Below are 26,165 nucleotides of genomic sequence, written 5' to 3' on the forward strand. Positions count from 1 at the left end.
TAAATAAATGTTCAAAATGTGGTTCTGGAGAAGGGTTCCAGCCAGCCCAATTCTGAGAGATTCTGAAGAACAGCAGGTCCTGGGTGCGAGGAACGCAGGCTCTCCCGCGGGACAGCCCCTCAGACCCCGCCCCGCAGGTGGAAGGGCTCTGGCTGAGAGCAGAGGGACTGCCCACGCCGGCCTCTTTTGCTAAAACGGAGGCAGCAGAAACTGCTACTGAAGATGCCAGGAGCAACTGCACCACCTGGCCTACGGCGGTGGCAGGCGAGCTCACCCACGCTCACCCGGCACCCGGGCCCTGGCAGCGCGCTAGGGATGGGGATGCAGCTGCCCCCGTGGAGCCGGGAGCCGAGACGTCCGCCTCATTCCGTTAAGCTAAAGCAACACAGCCACGTGTGTTATGTCACCCACACAGAAGGAGGGGACGCCGTCCCGTCCAGAAAGTCTCGGCAGGCACTGAGACAGCACGGGGGCATGTACTTGTTAACTGGTCACGAGCGGTTAACCTGTGAACCTCCAGGGTCTTACAGCTCACAGGCAAGTTGTATCTTGACCCATTTATTTTTCCATATACCAGGTGGTTCCTGGCAATGGGACCGGTCAATTTCTGGTGATGTCTGGGGCATTCGGTATTTCAGGTTTGCCAAGCACGTGGAGGAGGCCTGGGACCACCCCCCAGCCCCTGCCACCAGTGCTGCTCCTTCCCTCCTGCAGGGGCTCCCACCTGACCATGGCAGGGCCGTCCCGCGCCCGCCTGCACGTCACACGCTCGTGTGTTCACGAGCGGCTTATAAGCCGCCTCCCGCTTCAGAACTGCCGTCCTTGTGCGGCTGCCACCCTGGCTTTTCCTGCTCACACATCTGCAGCGCGTCCCCTGATGCTGTCACTGCCCCGTGGCTGCATTCTACTGCACAGACCCACTCCCGACTGAGGGATGCTGTGCTTGTCCCTGGGGGTGGGGTCCGCTGCTGTGACACGGGACCTGGTGTGTGCACGTCACCGGTTCCCCGGGAGGCGCAGGCCTGGGCAGGCGGACGGGTGGGAGGGAGCGGCGGGCCCAGCGCGGCTGCAGCAGCACGCCCTCCTCCCCGGAGCGGCCGAAAAGGCGCCTGGACGTGCTGTCAGGAGGGGCCCCCTGCTCCCTGGAAGCAGCCTGAGCTTCTGGGGAGCAGAGAGCAGGCTGGTGTGGACTCCCAGAGGAGGTGACTCGGGGACAGTCAGGAGTCAGCTGCCAGTGGAAGCCGGGTGGCCGCGGCTCCCTGGAGTGGCAGGGCTGGGGTGCAGGACCCTGCCCGCCACAGCACCAGTGAACAGCACCTAACCTGCTGACCCCTCACACTGGGACAGCCGGCAGGAAGACACTTACCAGCAAAAAGGTGTTCCAGGGGTCTAGAAATTTAAACCTTCCAGATAATACCAGATTCCAGTATGCCACGGCCATTTCCAAATCTGGTAAAACGAGAGAAAGAGGAGTTAACAGGTCCCAGTTTCTCTTTCTACTGCACAGAAAATGACCACTTCTTAGCTGATACTCACTTAATAAAACACAGCGGCCTTGCCCCAGCGTGCCAACTAGTGCCACGTTTACACAGTGTTCCTGGAGCTGTGCTCCGTCGGGGTCTGCAACTCTGGGAAATACACAAAGCACGATTTGTGTGTTAGACTATTTGGACATGTAAATAATTACCCCTAATTAAGCGGTTTTGAAGACTCTAATTTTCTCGTGTATTGGGCTTCTTCAGGACCGAGCGGCCCTGGCTGCTATTAGCGTACTCCATGCGTTTAAAGGAAAACAGACCAACGCGCTTCCCGGGTGATGCGCCACAGGGCAAACACTTGTTTAGAAAGAGGGGCACGGAGCTTCTGACGAGGCCCGCCCGGCCGCCGTAAGGGCCGAGACAGAGCCTGCTTCGAAAGGGGGTCGTCTAAGTCCCACAGAGACCTGGACTTTCTTGAGGCCAAGTCGAGACACACAAGCATGTTTATCTGGTTCCAAGTCAACGTCCCCAACGTCCCCAAGGTCCCGGCGGGAAGGTAGCAGTTATTTCACAATTTCTATATAAACTGACTCTTGGGCGTGCCCGGGACAGGGATGCTGTGTTTTAGGTTCAGTCGCCTGTGACCCCCAATTCACAGGTACTGGAATTCAGTCTCTGCTCCCGGGAGGTTCAGCGTCTATTTCTTTTCATAAGCTCGACGCAAGCACGGGAAGGAGCTGAGGTAACTTCCTGCGCGTGAGGAGGGCTCAGCCCCTCCAGGAACAGTCGTCCTGAAATGCTTTCCAGACACTCTCTTCTTCTTTTTACAGCCGCACCCACACATGTGGAGGTTCCCAGGCGAGGGGTCGAATCAAGCTACAGCCGCCGGCCGACACCACAGCCACAGCAACACGGGATCCGAGCCACGTCTGCAACTACGGCACAGCTCACAGCAATGCTGGATCCTTAAGCCACTGAGTTGAGGCCAGGGTTTGAACCTGTGTCCTCTGGATCCTAGTCGGGTTCGTTACCACTGAGCCACGACGGGAACTCCTCATCTAAATCTTGCTTGGTCCCACGTGGACAAAAACTTCTAAAGTTGGAGCTTTAACCTGAGATATCCAGGCTCAATCATTAAAATTGGTTGAGCAAAAGAAATAAGTTAGTAGCTAATTTTAAATAAAACACCTCTATTCCCTGTGAGTTTACAGTCCATTACAGACGTTCTCAGCCTGAAGTAACCTGGAGTCTTATGAGAAGAAAGACAAGGCCAGAAATTTCGGGCACTGGCAGGAGGGCAGGCTGGCCAGGTCTCACCTACGGCGCCCGCGGCTCAAGGCCAAGGTGCTTAGTCCCGACCTGCTAAGTCTACGTCCTGAGCCCCTGGGAGGGCCGGTCACTGAAATCTATACTCAACTCATCGCAATGATGAAAAGTCTGCCACTGAGAAATGGAGGCAAACCTGGGAAAGAAAGAAAAAGAAAGTTGTATGGCAGACATTCAATCTAGTCTTGGCTTAGTTTGGTCCTCGAAACTTTTCTTATCAAGTTCTCAGTTTGCATGTTTATAAACCACACAACTAGACACAGACCTGTGCCCTTCAGAGGCTGGACTCACTTACAAACACATGCTGAAGGCCGTCCTGATGGACTTGGTCATTTGCAAAGGAACAACAAAACTCAAAATGCAGAGCATGAGCTGGAATCAAGAACAGAAGCTCCTCTGGGGCCGCGGAAGGACCTCTGCAGCAGCAGCTGCTCCGAGCAACCTGTGAGCCGTCCTGGCTCCGAGAGGATGTGGCTCAGAAGGCATCCCTGTTAAACTCATGTCCCCGAGGCCCGTTCAGGGTGGGTCAGCAAAGACCTCCCTCTGTCAAAAAGGACGTGAAAATCCACACAGAACTTAACTTCGCCCAAATCGAGATTCCTCAAAGCCAACCGATTCCAGACTGTAGGCAGCACACAAGTGCTGAGCTTCTGACGCCACAACAAAGAGCCAAGTAGCTCGAATTCTCTTCTGTGTCGACCACCAGTTCAGTACAGGCTGGAGGATAATCACACACAAAACAGAAGTGCATCTTAACACACACGTCTACACAGACACGGAAACGTGGAGGCTGAGAGGGGGAATCGGGGGCGTGTCTGGATTACCCCTTTCCACTGCTGTGTCCACGCCTTTCCTAGGAATCACAGGAAGACTCGTATCGGTCTCAATGGTTTCATTTAAGATTTGCAGCCATGAAATCACTCAGCTTGCTTTATTTCTTTTCTTTTTTTTTTTTTGGTTGTCTTTTCTAGAGCCTCACCCACGGCATACGGAGGTTCCCAGGCTAGGGGTCCAATCGGAGCTGTAGCTGCCAGCCTGCGCCACAGCCACAGCAACACCAGATCTGAGCCACATCCGTGGCCTGCACCACAGCTCCCGGCAACACCAGATCCTTAACCACTACTTCTTTTTTGAAAAGCCCTCAAAAACCCTCTAAAACAAAGTGCAATGTATGAGAAATGTTCAGGTATCTAATCGTTTTCCTTTAGAAGCTATTATTTTCTGTGATACAATTTCACATTCTCTCAATTACTCTCACGAAGCAAAGAAACAAAACTAGTGACTGTTGCAGTTCCCTCGTGAATGATGCTGTTCAACATGCTAACTAAGTGTCTACAGGCGTTAAACACCTAAGAAGCAACGATTTTTCCCACAGTAAAGGAATTACAGGCTAAACTATAAATGCCACCTTTTCTGCTGCCAGATGCTAAGGCAGACCTATTTAAAATAGAGGCTAATCGTATAGGCTCTGTATTGCGAAAGTGTTTCAAAACACTCCTTGCCCTCATACTGAATTTCTCTGACAGGTTCATGAACGGGAAAAGTACATTTCTAAGCTTTGAACTGGGTAGTTACTTTTGACCGATTGACCAGCTCCTGGAAACTACCTTGAGATGAAAACACGTGTCCAGTGCAAAGGCTCGAGTGAGCGTGTGGCTGCAGGGCTGCCCGCGCTGGGCCTCAGGTGACAGACACATGGCTCCCGCCGCCTGCCCCTCCAGCCCTTCCCGCGAGGCCACCCTGCGAGGACGCCCCGGGGCCACGTGGAAGAGCAGCAGCAGTGGCCGGCGTTCCCCCTCGTCCAGCCACCCGGTCACGCAGCTGAGTGTCTGAGCTGACAGCCGGGAACAGAAGCGCCCGGGCAGAGCGGCCCGCGCCTGACACACGGGACCTCGAGCCATAAAGCCAGGACTGTGGCTTGAAAGAACCAAGTCTGAGGTTCGCTGTGACAGCAACTACTACCCACAGCAGGGGCCTAGGTGGCCTGAGCACCTGCTCCGGCCAAGCCCCTGCTGCCACAACCTGCTGTCTGCAGAGCCTGCTTTTCAGGGGCCGAGGACAAGTCACAGCTTTGAAATGGGTCTTTAACGTGTCCCACCTGGGGCAGGTGACCTTATGAGATAAAGACTCTTTAAAAACAACGCTACAGGAGTTCCCGTCGTGGTGCAGTGGTTAACGAATCCGACTAGGAACCATGAGGTGGCGGGTTCGGTCCCTGCCCTTGCTCAGTGGGTTAACGATCTGGCGTTGCCGTGAGCTGTGCTGTAGGTTGCAGACGCGGCTCGGATCCCGCGTGGCTGTGGCTCTGGCGTAGGCCAGTGGCTACAGCTCTGATTCGACCCCTAGCCTGGGAATCTCCATATGCCGCGGGAGCGGCCCAAAGAAATAGCAAAGACCAAAAACAAAAAAAAAACAACGCTACACTCGAAAGTTCAATGTGGAGTTCCTGTCGTGGCGTAATGCAAACGAATCCAACTAGGAACCATGAGGTGGCGGGTTCGATCCCTGGCCTCGCTCAGTAGGTTAAGGATTCGGTGTTGCCGTGAGCTGTGGTGTAGGTTGAAGAAGTGGCTTGGATCCTGCGTTGCTATGACCGTGGTGTAGGCCAGCAGCTATGGCTCCCATTGGACCCCTAGCCTGGGAACCTCCATATGCTGCGGGTGTGGCCCTTGAAAGCAAAAAAAAGAAAGTTCTGTGCAATGCTAACCCTTTTTAAAACATTTTCTTTTCAACATTAAAAGGGAGGAATCACACAGGCTGCAAAATATTAATAAATACAAATATTTCAACAGAAGCTTAAATATCCTAAATTATACTGATGGCATTAGCGTCACGCAGCCCTCAGAAAGAAAACTGCACAATCACCCACGGACATTTCGGGGCGCCTTTTCCTCGTAACCACTGAACAACAGGAAAGAATAAATGATGGCTGTCATTTTAAATTTGGATCAGACTAATGATCACTTTGAAAAATGAAGCTCTAAGAATTAAACTGCTCAAAGGTAAAGTAGCACCTGCACCTGCCCTTTGAAGCGCAGTGATAATTACACTCAGACCTGAATCAGCCAGATTTTAGAAAAGAATGGAAAGCTTATCTCTTCCTCAGGTGAACATTACTTAGGGAGAGTCAGATAATGGAAAAAGGTTTTTTAAAAAGGCAGAAGAGGAAGAAATCGTGTCGCCGGCAGGAAGAAGCACCTGAGAGGTGGCCCCGTCCTGCCACCTGAAGACGGCCTGGTCCTGCCACCTCCCGTCTCGCCCTCCTCTGGCCCCGAGGCTGAGCCAAACCAACCTCCCTCTGCCGTCTGCTTGTTTACTGTTCTGAGGAGACTGGTAATAGTTTCTTTTCTTTTCTTTTCTTTTATTATTTTTGCTCTCTAGGGCTGCATCTGTGGCATACAAGAGATTCACAGGCTAGGGATCGAATTGGAGCTACAACTGCCAGCCTACACCACAGCCACAGCAAGGCCAGATCTGAGCTGCGTCTGTGACCTACACCACAGCTCACGGCAACGCTGGATCCTTAACTCTCTGAGCGAGGCCAGGACTCAAACCTGTGTTCTCATGGACACTAGTCGGGTTCATTACCACTGAGCCATGATGGGAACTCCTGGTAATAGTTTCTGGAGAACACTGATAATAGATTTTGGTTAATCAAGGTCCAAAATAAAACAAGCTTTAATTTTTAATGACTATTTGGTCTCAGCTCCTTAGACAGGAATGGAGTGGAGCAGAGAAGATAAAAACCAAGGGTTTTCGTTCCAAAAGTGAAAAAAAATCAGCTCCTAAAAGAGCAGTCTTGGGCTATCAGGATGGCTGTCACACATTAAACAGAAACAAGACGAGGAAACAACGAGCACGCACGAGGGTTTGAAGAAGCTGCAGCCTTGTACCCTGTTGGTGGGAGGGCGGGGCAGTCACTGTGGGGAGCAGGATGGCGGGTCCCCAAAATCAAACAGGCCCCTCCCACCCAGCAATCCCATTTCTGGGGTCTAAGAAAGAGCTGAGAGGGGCTCGCGCGGGGGCGCCCACCGTGCTCAGGGCAGCAGGACTCCGGGAGGCACAGGCGGAGGTGGCCCAAGGGCCCACCGACCGCCGACCGAGGGGCGAGCTGCGCCCCAGCCACGCGGGGGGCCTCAGCTCCAGAGAGAGAAGAGCTGCACAGCGACAGCGAGGAGGAAGCTGAGGACACTGCTGAACGGGATGCACAAGAGGACACATCTGGGCGCGTCCAGTGAGTCGGCACCTTGGGGAGTCAAATTCCCAGACAAGAGACTAGATGGCGGGAGTCAAGGGCTGGGTGGAGGGGGGAAGGGGACGGTCCTCAAGAAGAACACCTTCTCAAGACAGACGGCGGGACGGCGGGGACAGTGGGGACGGCGGGGACGGCGGGGACGGGGGGACGGACGGCGGGACGGCGCTGGTGAACGTACTTCGTGCCACGGAGCTGCACACCTAAAGCCAGTTAAAATCATTTTTTAAAAAAAGATAAAAGAAAGGAAAATCTCGGGGAAAAAACGCCAAGGACCCTGACGGGATGGGTTGAGAACAAGCAGCCACACACCTCAGCGCCTCCCGTCTGTTCTTAGAGCACTGTTCGATGAGAACTCAACACTCCGAGGCATCAGGAAGGGCCTGAAAAAGAGCTCGAAGAGGCAGCGCAGCTTAAAATTTCTCTGCATCTTTACATAAAAACTGATAAAGCCACAAGACGGCAAACCCCAAACGAAGTGGGAGAGACGGGAGGGGATGGGCCGCCGTGGGGGGTGGGCAGAGGAGATGGGGTGGCCAAGAAGGTGACCGCTGCTGAACGCGGGAACCACGCACGGGCCGAGTAACAGGAGACTCGGGAAGGAAACTCAGTGAAAGGAACAGGATAAAGGCTACAAATACAACCCAAGGATATTTTTCCTGAAACACAGAGGTTAGAAAGGACTTGTCTAAAGAGCCCAGAACACCCGCTGCTGCTGAGCCCGAGGGGCCGGCGCGCAGACACAGGCCGAGGGCCCTGGGCCTCAAGCGGAAGGAAAATGGTGCTGCGGGGCCAGGGCCAGGGCGGCCCCGGGGGGCGAAGATCGGCTCATCCTCAGGCGACTCAGCAACAGCCAACGGGACGGGAGGGCGTGGGCAGTGCGGACGGACGTTCAAGGAGAGACGAGCAAAGGCTCCGTGTCTGGGAGAAGCGCCCTCGACTGCTGCGGCCACTCGCCCCGGACGCTGGGCGACCTGCCTGACTGCACACCTGGCCGCCGGGGGCGAAGGGAGAGAGCTGGCGGTGCTCCCTTTTTAAAGGGGGAGAACGTCTCAGTGTTTGTGCTGGTGGCAGAAGGAAGGACAGCAGAATAACACAGAGAAGCTTAAGTCAAAAAAACATCCTGGAGTTCCCGCTGTGGCTCAGCAGGTTAAGAACCCGACACAGTGTCTGTGAGAATGGAGGTTCAATCCCTGGCTTGCTCCGCAGGTTGAGGATCCGGCATCGCTGTGGCTGTGGCATCGGCCTCAGCTGCAGCTCCGCTTTGAGCCCGAGCCTGGGAATCTCCATGTGCCCTGAAAGGGGAAAATCGTCCCGTCTCCCTGACCTGGAACGAGAAGCACCAGCAAGGAGAAATCGAGTACTGCCTGGAAGTAACATTCCCCGCCCAAGGAGCCCAGGCTTCGTGGCAGACGGCAGGGCCCAGGTCCAGGGCAGGAGACCCACAGATGGAGAGAAAGCCGCCGCACGCCTGGCCGAGTGCAAAGGACCAGCGGCAGAGGCTCCGGCTGCAGATGGGACACCATGAGCCTCAAAGGGTCGGGACTGGGACGGACTGCCCTCGACCTCTGCCTGCACCCAGGACACCACAGTGACATGAACAATGAGCACGGACCCTAAGCTGCCGGCGACAGCCCATTACCTGTCAGCTGCTACAATGAAGCCCGAGGCGAGCCTCCGTCCTGCCTCTTCCGAAGGAGCTGCGCCTCTGGGGACTGAGCACCAGGAGAGGAAGGTCTTTCCTTATAGGACGCTCCAAAGAACAAGCACCAGAAAGCCAAGGGACCAGGAGTCACCCTGAACGCGGGGAGAGATGCCGGCAGTGACGCCCCACTGCGCCCGGGGCCACAGGACCACATCCACGCCAGTCCCCAAACAACCTCCTGGGGAGCAGGTGCCTGACCCCTCGCTGACCTCTTGACCTGCGGCCAGGACGAGGGACGAGGGACATGGGAGGAGGTGGTAAGAACGAACCCTGGACGCTCGCCGGCCAACGCGGCCACAGCAGCGACCTGAAGCCACGCCTCCTCTGGGCTCCCAAGTGCTTTCGGGGTCCCCCGCACCTAATCTGGGCACCTTCCAACAGCGCTTTTACTCCGCGGACTCGTCTTCAAAACACACACTCTGATAGACCTGTTTAAGCCCTATTTAAAAGACCACATAATTCCCTTCTCCAAACTTGTCCGAGATTTTACTGAGCTAAACATAGGTCTGTTACACGAGGCAGCAAAACGCTGATGGATACGGATGATGTTTCCAAAGAGGTAAATAAAACTATACAGTCCTTGGGGGAAACTAATGAAGATACACAGACTCTACACCCTCAGACCAAGAACTCCGACTGAAAATTTAAGTTAAAAATTCTCCTTATGGGGAGTTCCCGTCTTGGCGCAGTAGAAGCGAATCCAACTAGAAACCATGAGGTTGCCGGTTCGATCCCTGGCCTCGATCAGCGGGTCAAGGATCTGGTGCTGCCGTGAGCTGTGGTGTAGGTCGCAGACACGGCTCGGATCTCGCGTTGCTGTGGCTGTGGTGGAGGCCGGCAGTTGCAGCTCTGATTGGACCCCTAGCCTGGGAACCTCCATATGCCGTGGGTGCGGCCCTAAAAAGACAAAAGACAAAAAGAAAGATTCTCCTTATGTACCACACAAGCTATGTTTTGGTAAAATCGTACACCTCTGAAAGAAGTACTGCAGTGTAATCCCATACACCTCAGCACTGGCTTCAGGTAAGTTAACTTGAACTCTCTAGACGGGGACAGGGTTAAGGACACCTGGCCTAACCCACGCCCCCATCACCTGTATCACCTGCGGCTTCTCTAACCTGTTACCAACCACACATCAGTGGGAAGAATGTGGAGCATCTGCAAACGAACTTACACTGGAAATTATATACTTGACCCCAAAGCTGAGAGTGACTACTGGCTGAAGCGTTTGAGGGCGTGGCCCCCCCCCACTCGGAGGAAAAGACACCAAAAGAGGGACAACAGCCTTCCTGCTGGTCACATGTACTCACCATCTCATCAAAATGTCTCTCACACCTGGGGTTTAGACTCACCTAGTCCCTTTTGCCCGGGGCTCTTGGCAAAGGAGAAGGTGAACTGGTAAAGGTCCTTGAACTTCACCGTGTCCTTAAGCTCCTGCTCCAGCCTGGGCAGAAGCGCTTTCAGCTGCTCCGTGCTATCACACCTGTAGCAAGAGAAGAGCTTTGCTGCGTGGGTGGGGTGGGGGCACGGGCCTCCCAGCCCCAGGCAGCCCCCCGCAGCCCCCGTGCACCTGGAGGTCTCGTGTGTCCCTTCTCTGGCTAAAGGGACTGGAAATGGCTAAAACTGCTTGTGGTGACGGCCACAGCTCTGTGAACACACCAACACCTCTGGCCTGTGCGGTGTGTGAGTTCTCTCCTAACAAAGGCGTCGTGAAAGGAAAAGCCATCCCGTGTCTGAGCTGGAACACAGACACAGCTGGCCCTGCAGCCCGGAGATGTGGTGCCCTCAGGGACTGGCAGAGCCGTCCTACGGCACCTATGCCACTGCACCGAGGGACCTGCATCCCAACAGCTCGGGCTTAAATACCCAGCAAAGAAAACAGGACTCCACTGCTTTCAAGATGGGTTTTCCTCCAAAATGGCAATCACCTTCAGGAATGTTTAGAGGCCCTCATTAAAGTGGAAATCCAGACTAGCCAAACATAAACCTCGTTTTTTATTTGGACTGCACAGCAAGGAAGGGAGGGAAAGCCTCACTTCACTGACCCACGCACCCAAGAGTGGGGGCGGGGAGACCCGCAGGGGCTGGAGCTCAGGACGTCCCTGTCGCTGCCCCCCCTCTGCGGCCAGCCGAGGCTCCTCATGCCTCCGTCGCCCGGCCAGTGCTCTTGGCAGGGTGGGTTTGTTAGGGATCCCTGCTTCCAAGTTTACAGATGGGAACGCAAGGTGGGTATCACTTTGCACCTGCTTTCTGTGCCCACATTGGGCGCGTGAGGTTCCTTCGTGCTGCTGAGGGGGCTCTGGTTGGCTCATGTCCGTTATCATGAGGCATAATTCTATTCGTTTATATCTTATACCGTCTACATGCTAAGGCTGGTAAATATCCTTGGCTGTTTCTGGTCTTCAGGTGACAAAGAGGACCATTAAGAGGCTTCTATGCCTGTGTCTTGGCAGACGCATGCCTCACCCTGACTTCGTGTCACTAGCCATCCAGCAGAGCTGTCCCAGGACAGTGAGTGGAGAGGTGCCACTCCCGTCCTTTCATCTGCACCCCCAGAATGAGGCCAAGCACCTGCCCGCGTGGGCATCGTCTTTTGGGAAGGGCTCGTTCCGGCCTCTTGCCCACTTTCCATTAGGTTCTCTTTTCTTGCGGCTTTGCAGGAATTCTCTCCCATCCGGGACCAAGGCCTTGCCAGCTGAGTGTGTCCACACTCACCTACCGTGTGGACAGCCTCCCCCTCACCTCCGGACCAGAGGTCTCGCTTTCAGCCAAGCACATCCTCCCGTCTGGGCGTTTCACACCTCTCTCCGCTGCGTGGCCGGGAAGTCACTCTCACCCCGTCATTTTCGAAGGGTTTCCACCTTGAGCCTTTCACACTGAGATCTACGAGCCACTCGAACCATCTGCGGTGTGGGGGCCGTCAGGCAGAATTGTTTGCTGCTTGATGAGACAATTCTCGCAGGCACACTGACGGAAAGGCTGTCCTTTCTCCACTCAGGGCTACCTTGGCCGCGCAGCGACCGTTCCTGTGGAGGCAGGTTTGTTTCCTGGCTCTCCATTCCGCTCCACTGGTCTAATGATCCGCTCTGGCCCCGATACCACGCGGTCTTAGTTACCGCAGCCTGAAACGTCCCAATTATCTTGTGGAGCAAATCTTTCCACTTTGCTCTTCTTTAATAATTGTTAGCTTTTTTTTTTTTTTTTTTTTCATTTTTGGCTGCCCTGTGGCATACAGAGTTCCCAGGCCAGGTATCAGATCTGAGCTGCAGTCTCGACCTACACTGAAGCTGTGGCATTGCCAGATCCTTAACCCACCGTCCCTGGCCAGGGATGGAACCCACATCCCAGTACTTCCAAGATGCCACCAATCCCATTGCATCACAGTGGGAGCTCCAGTTAGCTAGTCTCTCTTTTTTTTTTTTTTTTTTGCTTTTTAGGGCCACACCTGCAGCATATGGAGGTTCCCAGGCTAGGGGTCTAATTGGAGCTGCAGCTGCTGGCCTAGGCCACAGCCACAGCAATTTGGGATCTGAGCCGTGTCTGCAACCTACACCACAGTTCATGGCAATGCTGGATCCTCAACCCACTGAGCAAGGCCACGGATTGAACCTGCAACCTCATGGTTCCTAGTCCGATTCATATCCTCTGCACCAAGACAGGAACTCTGTTAGCTGTTCTTAATTGTGCATGTTCATATACCTTTAAACTCTGCACAATACCTCAATCTACCACTTATTGGAGTTTTGACTGAGATCACATTAAATTTGGAGACAAGCTCAGGGACAAGACAACGAGTGCTCCCGCCAGAAGCAGGAGAGCTCCTCCCCTTACTCTGTCACCTCCTACAGGCAGGTGGCACACACTTCTCCAGACTCGTCCTGGGTGTTGCATTTTTCTCACGTTGCTGAAACAACCTGCACTTTCAAGTTCACTCTGCTTGGCTGCGGTTGCATTCAGTGCTCTGAAATGCCAAGGTCCTTGTTTGCCGTCTCGGCTGAACTAACTGTGGGTTCTAATATTTTATCTGCATCTTGGACCAGCTAAGACCTCCTGTTCCATGCTGACTCCAAGGGGGCATTCCTGTTCCACTAAATATAAGGTTTGCTTTGCACCTGAGAGGAGAGAGGTGTCAGATTTAGGGCTGTTCCCTTTATTCTTAATTTGCTGTGATTTAAAAAAAAATCATGAATGGAATCGAATATCAAACCCATGTTATGCATTGAGGTAATACCCATGCCCTCTCCTTTCTGCTGTGACTGTGCTGAATTCCATTGATCAGCTTTGTAATTTTATTTCTTTTTTTTTTGTCTTTTGTTGTTGTTGTTGCTATTTCTTGGGCCGCTCCCCGTGGCATATGGAGGTTCCCAGGCTAGGGGTTGAATCAGAGCTGTAGCCACCGGCCTACGCCAGAGCCACAGCAACACAGGATCCGAGCCGCGTCTGCAACCTACACCACAGCTCAAGGCAACGCTGGATCGTTAACCCACTGAGCAAGGGCAGGGACCGAACCCGCAACCTCATGGTTCCTAGTCGGATTCGTTAACCACTGTGCCACGACGGGAACTCCCAGCTTTGTAATTTTAAACAAACCTTGCATTCCTGGACTACAACGAACTCTGCCGTGAAAAATTATCCTGGTTTTTTGGTTGATTTGTTTTGGGGGCTCAGTTTATCTTGCTAAAAACTTGTTTAGGATTTTTGCATCTTAGGTTCCTCATGTATACCTTGTGGTTCTTACGACGGAGCGCGGTCTCCACTTTCCATCTCAGAATGTCCTTCTCCAGGTCCTACTATCTAGGTTGTGCGGGGCACCAAAATATGCAGGGGAGAGTTTCTTCCTGTACTGTTCTCGGAAGAGGCTGTGTAAAATTGGTATTATTCCCCTACCCTTCCTCTAGCTCATGGCCACACCCGCAGCATATGAAGTTCTCAGGCCAGGAATCGAATCTGAGCCACAACTGTGACTTATGCCACAGATGCAGCAATGCCAGACCCCGCTTGTTCAAAGGAACAACATCCGCACACGTTTCAACGTACCCAGTTATCTTTTGTCCTATCTTTAACTACACTGTGGTCAGAAAACATGCTCTGCATCACCTCAATCCTTTGAAATTTGCTGCAACTTACTCTGCTGCCCAGTTGAGGGTCAATATTATGAATGTGCTGTGTGTCTTTTCTGAAAAAACCACGCATTCTTCAACATCAAGTGCAATGTTCTAAATCTGCCCTCCGCCCTTCGCGGGCCGTCCCAGCCTTGTGTTTCCTTACTTTCACCCACTTACTCCGTCACACACCTATAACATGTATGTGAGAAGTCCCCGCTTTGCTTGTACATTTTTTCTTCATCTTTTTGTTTTTATTGCTTTTTAGGGCTGCACCTGCGGCATGTGGACGTTCCCAGGCTAGGGGTCAAATCAGAGCTACAGCTGCCGGCCTCCACCACAGCCACAGCAACACCAGATCCGAGCCGTGTCTGTGACCTACACCACAGGTCATGGCAACGCCGGATCCTTAACCCACTGAGCGAGGCCAGGGATCAAACCTGCAACCCCAGGGTTCTTAGTCGGATTCGTTTCTGCTGTGCCACAATGGGAACTCCTTTGCTCGTACATTTGTATCTTTCTTTTCTTTCTTTTGGCCGCACCTGTGGCACGTGGAAGTTCCTGGGCCAGGGATCAAACCTGACCCACTGGAGCAACACAAGCCACAGCACTGACAATGCGAGATCCTTAACCAGGGACTCTTGTATCCTTCTCTTTACAGCGTTAACTTCTGCTTTGAACAAACTACTGCCCCCTGGTGGAACAAGCCTGCTACCATTCACAAATGTCCTTCACTAGCTCTACAATCGCTTTTTGCTTCAAAGCTTATTTTAACATTAACAGCCACATCAGCCTTTTTTTTGGTTAATGTCTGCATAATACGTCATCTTCTGTCCTTCAGATGGATTGGGGCCCCCATGGCCTAGTTGTATATGTTGCAAACAATATGCAGGGTAGTTGATTTTTAAAACTCCATCTAACATTTAGTCCACTTACATTTAAGTAATCACATAAATGCCGACAGATGGAGACTTCCAGCCTCCATTCTACTATGTGCCTGCTATCTCTTCTGTCATAAGCTAATTTTCCTGTGTGTTTTTTTTTTCTTGGATTCTTTTGAATTTTAAAATTATTTTATTTCTTGCTCTATTATTTAGAAATTGCAGATAAATTATAATTCTCCTACCTAGTGATTATTACACAGAGAGAAGAATATTTTCTCCCACTGCTTTATCTTTCTTTTTTTTTTTTCAGTGCTGCACCTGCAGCATATAGAAGTTCCCAGGCTAGGGGTGGAATGAAAGCTACAGCTGCTGGCCTCCATCACAGCCACAGCAATGCCAGATCTGAGCCGCGTCTGCAACCTATACCACAGCTCACAGCAACACCACATCCTTAACCCACGGAGTGAGACCAGGGATCGAACCTGTATCCTCATGAATACTAGTCAGGTTCTTAACCCCCTGAGCCACAACAGGAACTCCCCACTGCTTTATCTTTTTCATTTTCTTAACAGTATCTCTTATTTATTTATTTTATTATTACTATTTTTATTGAAGTACAGTTGATTTACAATGTTGTGTTACTTACAGATACACAGCACAGTGATTCAGAATATATCCATGTATTCTTTTCCAGATTCTTTTCCCTTGTGGGTTACTAGGAAATATGGAGCGCAGGTCCCTCTGCTGTCCAGCAGGCCCTGTTGGTTGTGTCTATTTTATGTACAGTGTGTGTGTATGTGTGTGTGTGTGTGTGTGTGTGTGTGTGTGTTAACTCCACCCTCCTAATTTAGCCCCTCCCAACAGTACGTCTTCATAAGCAGACGTTTGCAACTTGTATGAAGTCCAGTTTATCAACTTTTTTTCCTTTATGGCTAGTGGGTTTTGTTTTGTTTTGCTTTTTGCTTTTTAGGGCCACATCCATGGCATATGAAGGTTCCCAGGCTAGGGGTTGAATCAGAGCTACAGCTGCTGGCCTACACCACAGCCACAGCAACGCAGGATCTGAGCCGCATCTGAGACCTACACCACAGCTCACGGCAACGCCAGAGCGAGGCCAGGGACTGAACCCTCAACCTCATGGTTACTAGTCGGATTTGTTTCTGCTGCACCACAGGGGAACTCCCCAAATTAATTTCTGTATATGGTATGAAGTAGATACTGACGTTCGGTTTTCACGTTCGCCCAGTTGTTGCAGCATCGTAGGTTGAAAAGATTCTTCTTTACCCCATTGAAATAATCAAAATGGACTAACAATCTTGCAATAGTTGAACAAAGTAAGAGGACCAGACGAATTCATTTCCGGACTTACGAGGCCACAACAATTCTGAATATGTGGCATCCGGTTAAAGACAGATAAAAAGACCCATGGAATCGGCTAGAAGATCCGCATGCACAATTCTTTGTTTTTAAAAAGACATCAGAGTATCTCATACGTTTTATTCAGTTCACCTAGGAAGCCCCCAACGAAAGGATGTAGAATTAACTGTTAAAGGCAGGTTTTCTGACACAGTCGAGAGTTAAGAGCCAGGAGTTCCCGTCATGGCTCAGCGGTTAACGAAGCAGGCTAGTATCCACGGGGATGCGGGTTTGATCCTGACCTCGCTCCGTGGGTTAAGGATCTGGTGCTGCTGTGAGCTGTGGAGAAGGTCACAGATGTGCCTTGGGTCCTGTGTGGCTGTGGCTGTGGTGCAGGCCGGCAGCTCCACCTCTGATTTGACCCCTAGCCTGGCCATATGCTGCGGGCAGGGCCCTAAAAAAAAAAAAAAAAGACTTAAGAGCCAGGGAAAAGGGTGAAGAAATCCTAGCAGAGAAGACACAGAAGCCGAAGCAGTTTCTAGAGCTTAGTGCTATTTGGACTAGAGGCAAACAGCCCTTCGCATCCCCGAGCACGAGCGCGTCTCCTCACCGCAGTCTGCGAACCGCTCACAGTTCTCGTGGTCCGTGTCCGCACGAGGCCCTCACCTCCCACTGGCGTGAGCAGAGAGCCATCCCCACCCGCCGTCGCCTCGTCGCCGTAAACTGCGCTCTGCACGCGCCATGGGGGAGCACGCGCGAGTGTCTACGACGTTTTGGAAGGACTGACACTCAAAAGCTTTAAATCACACTCTTAAAGTTATGACACTTAACAGGGTCATCGAAATGTAAACACTTTGCTTGTACAGCATAGTTCCGGACAGCGTCTAAGAAGTGCCGGCTGGCATCTCTACGGGAGGCTCTTATTCCCTAAACCTCCCCCGTGGGGCATCGTCAGAGGTGGGACAACGTGCAGAGTGATGCCAGTGGAACCCCGCTTTTTGTTTGGCTGCACCCGCAGCACGGGGAGGTTCCTGGCCCAGGGATCGAACCTGTGCCGCAGCAGGGATCTGAGCCACTGCAGTGACTTGCTGCGCCACCAGGGAATGCCTCAAATGCTTCTTTAAGAGGGTGTTTTCCCTTCTAAAACTACTGCGAAGTCATCCGTGCTTTCCGAGGTGCAAAGAACACACACAAACACGCTGTTACGCTGCGGGAACAATGACACATCTGCCGTCTGGTGGTTCGGTACCACCGTCAGCAACGCGCCAAGAGGGGAGAAATAAGGCCTCACAGCGTCAGTCGTCTCGGGAGACTCGTTGAGTGCTGTCCGCACGGCTTAAGAACATGTTTACCTAAGGCTTTCAGGCTCCTTCAGCAGCTAAAAATAAGCGCATCTAAGCTGTCAACGCTGAGATACCAGAGTCCGGCCGGTCAGCAAGCGGGCCTCTACGGCACCTGGCGAGAGGCTCCACGAGCCTCACGCTGAGCAGACGCTGACGCCGCGCGTTCTCATTGACCCTCTGACTCACCCCACGAGCGAGAAGCGTCTCGGGTGTTCAAGAACCCTTTAACCCAACCTCGCAGTGTTACAAGCAAAACACCAAGTGACGTTTTATTAATGTCTAACCTGGCCGCACGCTGAATCACACATTTAGCAGACAGTCTCATGAGATGAACTGAGTGGCTGGAAACAAAGACATAAACCACCTGGAGGTTTACTGTCAGTTCAAAACTGGAAGGAAAACAATTCAAAGGGAGAAAACGCTACAAAAGGATTAATCTGAATAAAAACACTGAATGGAACTAACCGGAATTTAAAAGGAAACCAAGGGCTTGATGCGCAAATGAAGGAGACATTTGTAAGACACACCAAGAGCATAAACTGATCTGAAGTTTCCAGGTTGCTGAAAAATAATTACTGTTGGAAGTAGCTTCCTTTCAGAAAAAGTGTACACAGAGACCAATTTACTTACCCAAGCTCTGTCATGCCATCTACAAATTCCTTCTTGCTAAATTCACACTGAGTCGCAGCCCTGAATTTCCATGCTATAAGCAAAACGCTGATACTGGCAGGGTCTAGGCTTAAGTCATCACAAAACCGTTGAATCCCATCAATTCCAATTTTATTTTCATCTTGTGGATCTATGGTTCAAATTGAGGAAAAAAGAAATTAAAAGTACTACTACAACAGGTGGGAAGAATCACACCCCCGCTGCACGGTTCTAGCAAGTACGTTTCAAACATGTCAAAGCACTGCAGTTTTCTACCATACAGGAAAGAAGCAGCAAGGAATAATAACTGGCTCAGCAGTTAACAAATCTGACCAGCATCCATGAGGATGCAGGTGTGATCCCTGGCCTTGCTCAGTGGGTTGCCATGAACTGTGGGGTAGGCTGCAGATGCAGTTCCGATCCCTCGTTGCTGTGACTGTGGTGTAGGCCCGTGGCTACAGCTCCGATGCAACCCCAGCCTGGGAACCTCTACATGCTGCGAGTGGGGCCCTAAAAAAAAAAAAAAAAAAAAGAAGAAGAAGACGAAAAAGGAGAAAAGAAAAAGAAAACAATGCTCATTTTTGGAAAAACTCTGAGTCTTTTTTTTTTTTGTCTTTTCTAGGGCCACTCTCGTGGCACACAGAGGTTCCCAGGCTAGGGGCCCAATCGGGGTTCAGCCACCGGCCTACACCACAGCCACAGCAATGCAGGATCCGAGCCACATCTGCAACCTACACCACAGCTCACGGATCCTCAACCCACTGAGCGAGGCCAGAGATCAAACCTGAAACCTCAGGGTTCCTAGTTGGACTTGTTAACCACTGAGCCATGACAGAAACTCCACGAGTCTATTTTTTAAATCACAGAACATGTTTCTGAACCAAGATTTTTTTTTCTTAAAAAAAAATGCAACTTTCAATTGATTTTTCGGATCTAAATAGATTAAGTATACACAGTATTTGCAAAAGTATAAAATGAAAATAATAAGAATGTAAAACTAAGGGAGTTATTCTGTTTGAGATAATAAATTGTGGGAATATTAACCTTAGAAACTGCGAGAAAGAAAAGGTGAAGCAGCTCCTGAGAGGCTGCCGCTGTCGCGTCACGTGGAGACCTGACACCTGATGCAAAGCCGAAGCCAGCTGAGCCATCTGCGTCCGCAGAGACTCACCACACAGACTTATTTTTGCAGCATGACTGTATTTTGACAGGAAAAGCTCTAGTCTAAGTGCCGACTTCAATAAAAATAACAACTGTCCCCAACAGACGACACAAAGGTTTCTCTGCCAAGAGCGCTTCCAGAAGCTGATACAACTGGAGTTGGTGCGGGCTCAAGCGTCGGGAGAAGGATGACTCGACCCTCGTGGCAGAATTATTCTCATGACTTGGGACCATCCCTTTTTCTTTTGTCTTTTTAGGGCCACACACGCGGCATATGGAAGTTTCCAGGCTAGGGGTTGAATCAGAGCTGCATCTGCCGGCCTACACCAACGCTGGATCCTTGACCCACTGAGCGAGGCCAGGGATCGAACCTGGCCTCATGATTATTAGTCAGGTGCATTACCACTGAGCCACAGAGGAACTCCCGACTTGGGACAGTTCTTAAACGGCCTTCTCACCAGGTTTTCCTGCCTCAGTGGATGTGCTGGGGAAAAAGTGTACTAACGGGTGTGGCAACGCGGCCTGGACACCAAGCCTGCAGGTAGTGGCCACCCTCAGCTGACCGCGGGTGCATTAGCCTCTGCCTGGCACAGGTGCGGGCAGGAGGACTCACTGCCCATCAGGGTTCAGACCCCCTACCCCCGAGTCTACAGCGATGAGCAGCCACGGTCATTTAAACAACCGAGCTGAGCAGCTGAGCATCAGCAGGATGGGCAGGCCACAGGCCGCTGCCCCGGCCTCCGAAACGCCCCAACACGCATGGCGCCCCTTACCTCTGTACCTGTTATACAGCTGCTCCAGCTCCCTCCTGTCCATGGAGCTTCTCATGGATTCCTGGTGAAACGAGCCTGGCTTCTGGAAGAAGCTGCCTGTGGCCACGTCTAGTCTCCACTCGTTCTGTGCTAAGCAGCAGATGGCAGTCCTCTTGCCAGCCCGAGTAAATGCCATGAACTGGCAGACCTTGTCCTTCTGAGATGATTTAAGCTTACGCTTTGGGAAGCAAGGGAAGCGGGGAAGACAGCGAGGCCCGCGAGGAGGTCTGTCTCAGCCCTCTAGCTCTGCCTGCGTTGTAATCGGACTTGATTTGTTCTTGTTGGTGACTCAACTCTGCTTCAGCTTTACAGGAAGATAAAGCCTTGATCTTCGCCAGTTAAAAGGACTGCACGGGCTTCTGAAAATTCAAACGACAGCATCTATGTGGTGACATATATGCAAAGTCCAGTCTCCCCAAAACTGTAAGACTCTGTACTTTATAAAGGTATCTTCTATTTCTATTGTATTTTGGTCCCTATCCAGTTCACTTTGCATGAAGTAGGTTCTTTTTCCCTAAGTCTCGGTAAAATCCGTCTTATAACACACATGTATCTCTGAGGAAATGAGGCTGCGTGTGTGACCCAAGGCCTGACTGTGTCCCCACAGCCCAGCCATGGGTCCTCCTTGGTTTCAATTACTCTCGGGCCCCAAGGACCATGAGGAGGGCTTCACAATTTGGAAACACCATTATATTTTCCGTTTTCCTCAGATTAAAATTAGCATAACAACACTGATGAAAACAAATACATGTAACAAAGACTGATGTGAAAAGTAATTTATAGAAGCATCCGAGAGCGGGCACGAAAGGTCTGTTCTGATTAAATGAAGATGATACTAATAACACGGTGGACACAAGACAGAAATAAAGTGCAAAACTGGGCCGAGGCCGCGGGCAGGCGATAAACAACAACACTGCCAAGCCCCTGATTATATATAGTATATAACGAAAGAGCATCGCCTCGGGATGGCTCCAGATATGGATGGTTAAGGTCTTATTTCTCTAAGGGAACCTGACAAAGACGACACCAGAAATGAAAGTGATTCACTCATTTCTATAAGTTGCAACAGATGCTATAATCTCCTGGGTGCTACTACTTTATAAAGATGCTGCATTACAGTAACATGATAAAGGGAAAAGCCTCACGTAAACGGCTTATGTTTTTAAAAAGATGAGGCAGTTTATAGACGCACACAGAGTAAACTATAACTTATAGAAATATGTGATTGGTAAACAAGATGCAGATGAAAAAAATGAGAGGAAAAAAGGAAAGCCAGCCAGAGGAATTCCTGCCGTGGCTCAGCGGAAACCAATCTGACTGGGATCCAGGAGGACAAGGCTTCCATCTCTGGCCTCGATCCCCGGATTAAGGATCCGGTGTGGCTGTGGCTGTGGTGCAGGCTGGCAGCTGCAGCTCTGAATGGACCCCTAGCCTGGGAACCTCCATACACTATGTGCGCGGCTCGAAAAAGACCGAGGAAAAAAAAAAAAAAAGAATGAAAACCCGATATAAGATACAGACGTCCACATCATATATAAGAGCTGAAAGTGAGCTGAAAATTAGGCTCCAAGCTTCCCAGATGCCAAAGCAAAGAAGAAAATAGTATTTGGGACATCTGCTTTCATAAGATTTAAAAACGCACCAGTGGGGAGTTCCCTTCGTGGCTCAGTGGTTAATGAACCCAACTAGGAAACGTGAGGAACCCCTACGAGGATGTGGGTTCAATCCCTGGCCTCGCTCAGTGGGTTAAGGCTCCAGTGTTGCCATGAGCTGTGGTGTAGGTCGCAGAGGTGGCTCAGATCCTGCGTTGCTGTGGCTGTGATGTAGCCTTGGAAGAAGCAGCTCTGATTCGACCCCTAGCCTGAGAACCTCCATATGCTGCGGGAGCGGTGCTAAAAAGTAAAAAAAAAAAAAAAAGTGCAACAGTGGCCACAGGTGGCCTGCTTCTCCTGGCCACGAAACCTGAGAGTGGCGACATGAGATGTTCCCCTTTGTACCAGACCGACTCCTCACCAAAATGCCAACACAGAGCAGAACACAACTGAGCCAGGAGTGAGCTAATGCAGCCCACACAGTCTGCTCCCCAGGTGTGGCCTGGGGACCCCAAGGCACCCTCCATCACAAAACTATCTTGGGAATGACTCTGGCTGTTACTTTGCTCACCTCACAGGTGCACAGTGGAGGCTCCAGGGCCCACCTGATTGGAGCACAGAAGACAGGAGAAACTTCTATTAAAGATGTTTGTAAATGTTACGTGCACGTGTAACGAGTTTATTATTATTACTTTTATCTTTATTTTTGCTTCTTAGGGCCACACCCACGACATATGGAGGTTCCCAGGCTAGGGGTTGAATTAGAGCCATAGCGGCCGGCCTACACCACGGCCACAGCAACACCAGATTCGAGCCGTGTCTGCGACCTGCACCACGGCTCACGGCAATGCTGGATCCTTTAACTGATTGAGCGAGGCCAGGGATCGAAGCCAAATCCTTATGGATGCTAGCTGGGTTCGCTACCACTGAGCCACAGCGGGAACTCCCTGTTGTTACTTTTAAACATACAAATGTTTTTAAACTTTCCATTTGAGTTTCACATACAGTAAATATCGATAGCTACAATCCCAGTAATGTCCTAAGGTGTATGGGGCCTGGGATCTAAAAGCTTGGAAGCTGCTGTGGAGGGTAATGCGGGGACGGTCGTTTTGCCTACTTTGAACAAGGACTGGGCCCTAAGTTCCCTCTTGGAACCTGATGAAAGTCACGGCTCTTCTCGCCAGGAAAACACAGGTGGTACGCACATGGGTACGTGGTTTGGTGTGGAAGTGCAGGTTCTCACAAACCTTCTAAGGCCATCTTGGCTTCTCAGAGGCTGGAGGAGGCGGAACTGGGCTAAGGACGCTGGCGAGATGGGTGCTCTGGTCCCCACCCCCATTCCAGGGCAGGGAGGGGGTGCAGACACAGCTGCTCTGAGGTAGGCGGGCTGCACCCCCTGCCCTGCAGTCCTGACCTGCTTCCCAAGGACACACAGAGAACGTGTATTCCCTACGTTAGTTCCTGAACGTGAGCCTTTGAGAAAAACCTGAATTCAAGGTCCTACTCCGTGTAAAATTAACTGTTGCTAAGTGAGGGCCTACCCCCTACGCTCTGACAGCAAACTGACAAATGAAGCCACCCTCTCGAGGATGCTGGAGGGCTTCCCCAAGGGAGGCAGGCAAAGCCAAGACCTCCTACGGAAACCTTCCGACAGCGACAGACGGTCCAGCCCAAGACGGTGCACAGTGAGGACCAACCCAGGAAGCTTCACCCGGGAACCCGCTGTCAGTGCTGGATTTCACGTTCTGTCCGGCTCCTAAGACGACACTTGGTGTACACCTGCAGTCAAGTCCAGCACAACGAGGGGTGACGTGCTGACACGCTGTGACACGGGCGGGCCTCAGAAACACGCTGAATAACAGGTCACACACTCCGAGACTCCACGGACGTCCAACGTCCAGCACGGGCAAGGCCACAGAGACGGACACAGGTGGTCGGGGAGGGGCGCCGGGGAGGGGCTTCCCTTAGGGATGGAGACGTCCTGGAGCCAGACAGGGGCGGTGGCAGCCCCACCACGCGTGTCCCGAGCAGCACCGACGTGCACTCTGAAATGCTCATCTCTGCAGTGCGTGGGTCTCACCTCGGAAGAGGTCAGCATGGCACCCCGGGAACCTCCAGGACAAATCCCAGAGGAACACGGGGCCAGGTGACTGAGTCATCCAAGTTGCCAAGGACCATATCTAAGTTGAAGATAAGTGGTGTTCCCCTTGCGGCTCAGCGGAAATGAATCTGACCAGTATCCATGAGGATGCGGGCTCCGTCTCTGGCCCTGCTCAGTGGGTTAAAGATCCAGGGCTGCTATGAGCTGTGGTGTCAGTCACAGACGTGGCTCAGGTCTGGCATTGCTGTGGCTGTGGCGTAGGCTGGCAGCTGCAGCTCTGATTTGACCCCTAGTCTGAGAACTTCCACATGCCACGGGTGTGGCCCTAAAAAGACCAAAAAAATAAATACAAATCAATAAATAAATAGAAAATAAGTTACCCTTAAAACGACCTTCCAGAGACACCAGGTGCAGCCAAATCTCCTCCCAGGGCCAACGTGCAAGAGGCTGCCAGGCAGCCGCACTTGGTTAACGGCAGCCACTTGGCCACCTTGACCGCCTCGGGTACAGCAGGCCGCGGGTGCATGGAGTTAGACCCAGGTGTCCCCTTTCACTCTCTCGGCTTTCCAGCCTCTCCAGCGAGTCAGGCTCCTGCCCAGCCAGCCCCTTCCCCTTACCTGCTGGCGAGTGCTGTCTGCGGGCGACGGAGGGCTGCCCGCCCCCGGTTCTGGGGACCACCTCCTCCGGTCCTCCTGGCTCCCTGACCAACTTTTCTCCAGCCCCTTCCTGGCTCTCTTCCCACCCGGAAGCGCTGTCCTCACACCGCCACTCCGCTCCCGACAGTCCTCCTGGAGCATCTGCCTCCTGCTTGAAACCCTCTCCTGGCCTCCACTCCCATTCGGACAAAGACTGCCCTTCCTTCCCGGCCCTCGAAGGGTGCCACCTTGAGGCGCAGCCAAAGGGCTGGTCCCAGTTCCCTCCACAGTCTCCTGCTCGGTCCCTTTTCCCTGGTTCTCCGGACTTGGCCAGGCCATCTTGATGCCTGGATGCAGCACCTAGCCTGCCTTTCCACCAGGCTGCCCTCCCACCCAAACATTCTAGAGAGTTCAACTCCCACCGTGTTTCTGCGGCTAAGCCTTCACACCTGGGCATCAGACACGACGTTGTGCCCTCTGCACTACAGGAGTCCCTGAAACCAGTGTCCCTCCCTGGCACTTACCAACTGCAAAAAAGTGGTTGTGTGTTCCGTGCCTGTCCTTCCTGCCAGGTCACCAGCTTCATCAACGCCAGGCACACGTCTGTCTTACTCAGCACGGAGCTCAGCATCTTATTATACACAGCAAGCGCCGGGTTCACTGAAAGGACGCCCAAACCCATCCACGGCCTCGTTTCCACGACACTTCGAAGTCGCTGTACATTTCCTAACACTTTTCTGCGAGCCCCAGATCCGTCGCTGACTCCTGCATCTCCCCTGCTCCCGCATCTTCTTCCTGCACAACCGGCCGGCCTTGGACAGGTTCTGCTTTGGTCACGCACGTCGTCATCTGCTCGCACGTCCAAGCCCGGACGACACGCCTTTCTCTGCTCCTCCTCCCTTTCTGACCAGCTCTGTGCAAGGCCTCGCCCTTCTCGCCTCCCCTCCCTCTTATTCCTACAGATGGTCTCCGTCCAAGTCCTCACCTCCTCCGGCCCAGGCTATTCCCACAGCCTCCCAGCTGGTCTCCCTCACATGGGATCCTGACCCACTCAGACCCATCTGTCCTCCCGACAAAAGGTGATCGCTTCGCACGCACTGCTCCCTCTCAAAAGCCTTCCACAGCGCCCGTTCTCGACCCTGACGTCCACTCTGGACTACTGGCCAGGCTCAAAGGCGCAGTCCTGCCGCCTGACCTCGGCGGGATGCTGGTGTGCCCCCAACGTCCCTCCCTCCTCGGTCACCTGGCTGCTCACGCTTCCGAAGGCGCACCGACCAGAGCCCCCCGGCCCGCTCAGTGCCTCCACCTCCTCAGTCAGCAACGCTGCCCCTGGGTCACCGGCCAGGTCCCACCTGCGTGCCTCCCGCCACCGGCGTCCCCACCGCGCCCGAGGCCTTCGCGCCGACCCGGACCCCGACTCTCCCGCAGCCTCCCGGTCAGGTCTTTCCAGAGCCCCTGGCTCCCGCCTCCCAGCCCCTGACCTTCCCCAGCCTAGGTCCCGCCGCCACCCCCGACCTTGGCCAACCCCCACCCGCCCTACCCGACCCCCGGGTGCCCAGGAGGAGCCGAGCGGAAGGCGATGGCACGTGCCGCCTACCATTCTCCCCTGGGCGCCCCAGCTTCTCGCTGGCCCCGGCCAACTGCGCAGGCGCCCTGGTCTAGCCGCGCCGTCCCGGTCCTCGGCTCTCGAGACACCTGCCTGGGGAGGCAGCTGCAGGTCAGGCCCGCAGGACTCCAACTCCCGGCGTGCCCTGCTCCGCCCGGGGGCCG

General features: G+C 52.7%; 2 protein-coding genes across 6 annotated transcripts in view; both read right to left on the minus strand.

Moving 5' to 3' along the window:
- LOC125113206 (inactive ADP-ribosyltransferase ARH2) overlaps nucleotides 1–1,423 on the minus strand; it is a 17,941-nt gene extending 16,518 nt beyond the window's left edge. Inside the window, exon 1 of the mRNA XM_047755756.1 lies at nucleotides 1,367–1,423. The gene's annotated coding sequence lies outside the window, so the exon portion shown is untranslated. The remainder of the gene's footprint in view (nucleotides 1–1,366) is intronic.
- Nucleotides 1,380–26,159, minus strand: DCUN1D2 (defective in cullin neddylation 1 domain containing 2). Of its 5 annotated transcripts, none has more exons than XM_047755762.1 (6): nucleotides 24,920–25,860; nucleotides 20,029–20,426; nucleotides 18,077–18,245; nucleotides 10,114–10,244; nucleotides 1,537–1,628; nucleotides 1,380–1,449 (listed from the first exon to the last, which is right to left on the minus strand). In XM_047755762.1, exons 2-5 carry the CDS (start codon nucleotides 20,201–20,203, stop codon nucleotides 1,585–1,587), a joined length of 519 nt encoding a protein of 172 aa, XP_047611718.1. In that variant the 5' UTR covers nucleotides 20,204–20,426; nucleotides 24,920–25,860; the 3' UTR covers nucleotides 1,380–1,449; nucleotides 1,537–1,584. The 5 variants fall into 5 exon arrangements, with proteins under 5 accessions (XP_047611718.1, XP_047611715.1, XP_047611714.1 ...); XM_047755759.1 differs by lacking the exons at nucleotides 1,380–1,449; nucleotides 1,537–1,628 and adding exons at nucleotides 2,455–3,521; nucleotides 25,993–26,159 and having other exon boundaries at nucleotides 24,920–25,055; XM_047755758.1 differs by lacking the exons at nucleotides 1,380–1,449; nucleotides 1,537–1,628; nucleotides 24,920–25,860 and adding exons at nucleotides 2,455–3,521; nucleotides 25,993–26,159.
- Nucleotides 26,160–26,165: the final 6 nt, after the last annotated feature.

This window comes from Phacochoerus africanus, chromosome 13 (genome assembly GCF_016906955.1).
Source record: "Phacochoerus africanus isolate WHEZ1 chromosome 13, ROS_Pafr_v1, whole genome shotgun sequence".
In the NCBI taxonomy this organism is placed as follows: domain Eukaryota; kingdom Metazoa; phylum Chordata; class Mammalia; order Artiodactyla; family Suidae; genus Phacochoerus; species Phacochoerus africanus.

Bases quoted from the DNA above. Each gene is read 5' to 3' on its own strand.
- DCUN1D2 (XM_047755758.1), bottom strand. From the start codon at position 20,203: ATGGCATTTACTCGGGCTGGCAAGAGGACTGCCATCTGCTGCTTAGCA. The intron at 18,246-20,028 runs GTAAGGGGCGCC...TTTGAACCATAG, and splicing joins GCTGTATAACAGGTACAGAG to ATCCACAAGATGAAAATAAA. The intron at 3,522-10,113 runs GTGAGTCTAAAC...ATTATCCTCCAG, and splicing joins CCCCGGGCAAAAGGGACTAG to CCTGTACTGAACTGGTGGTC.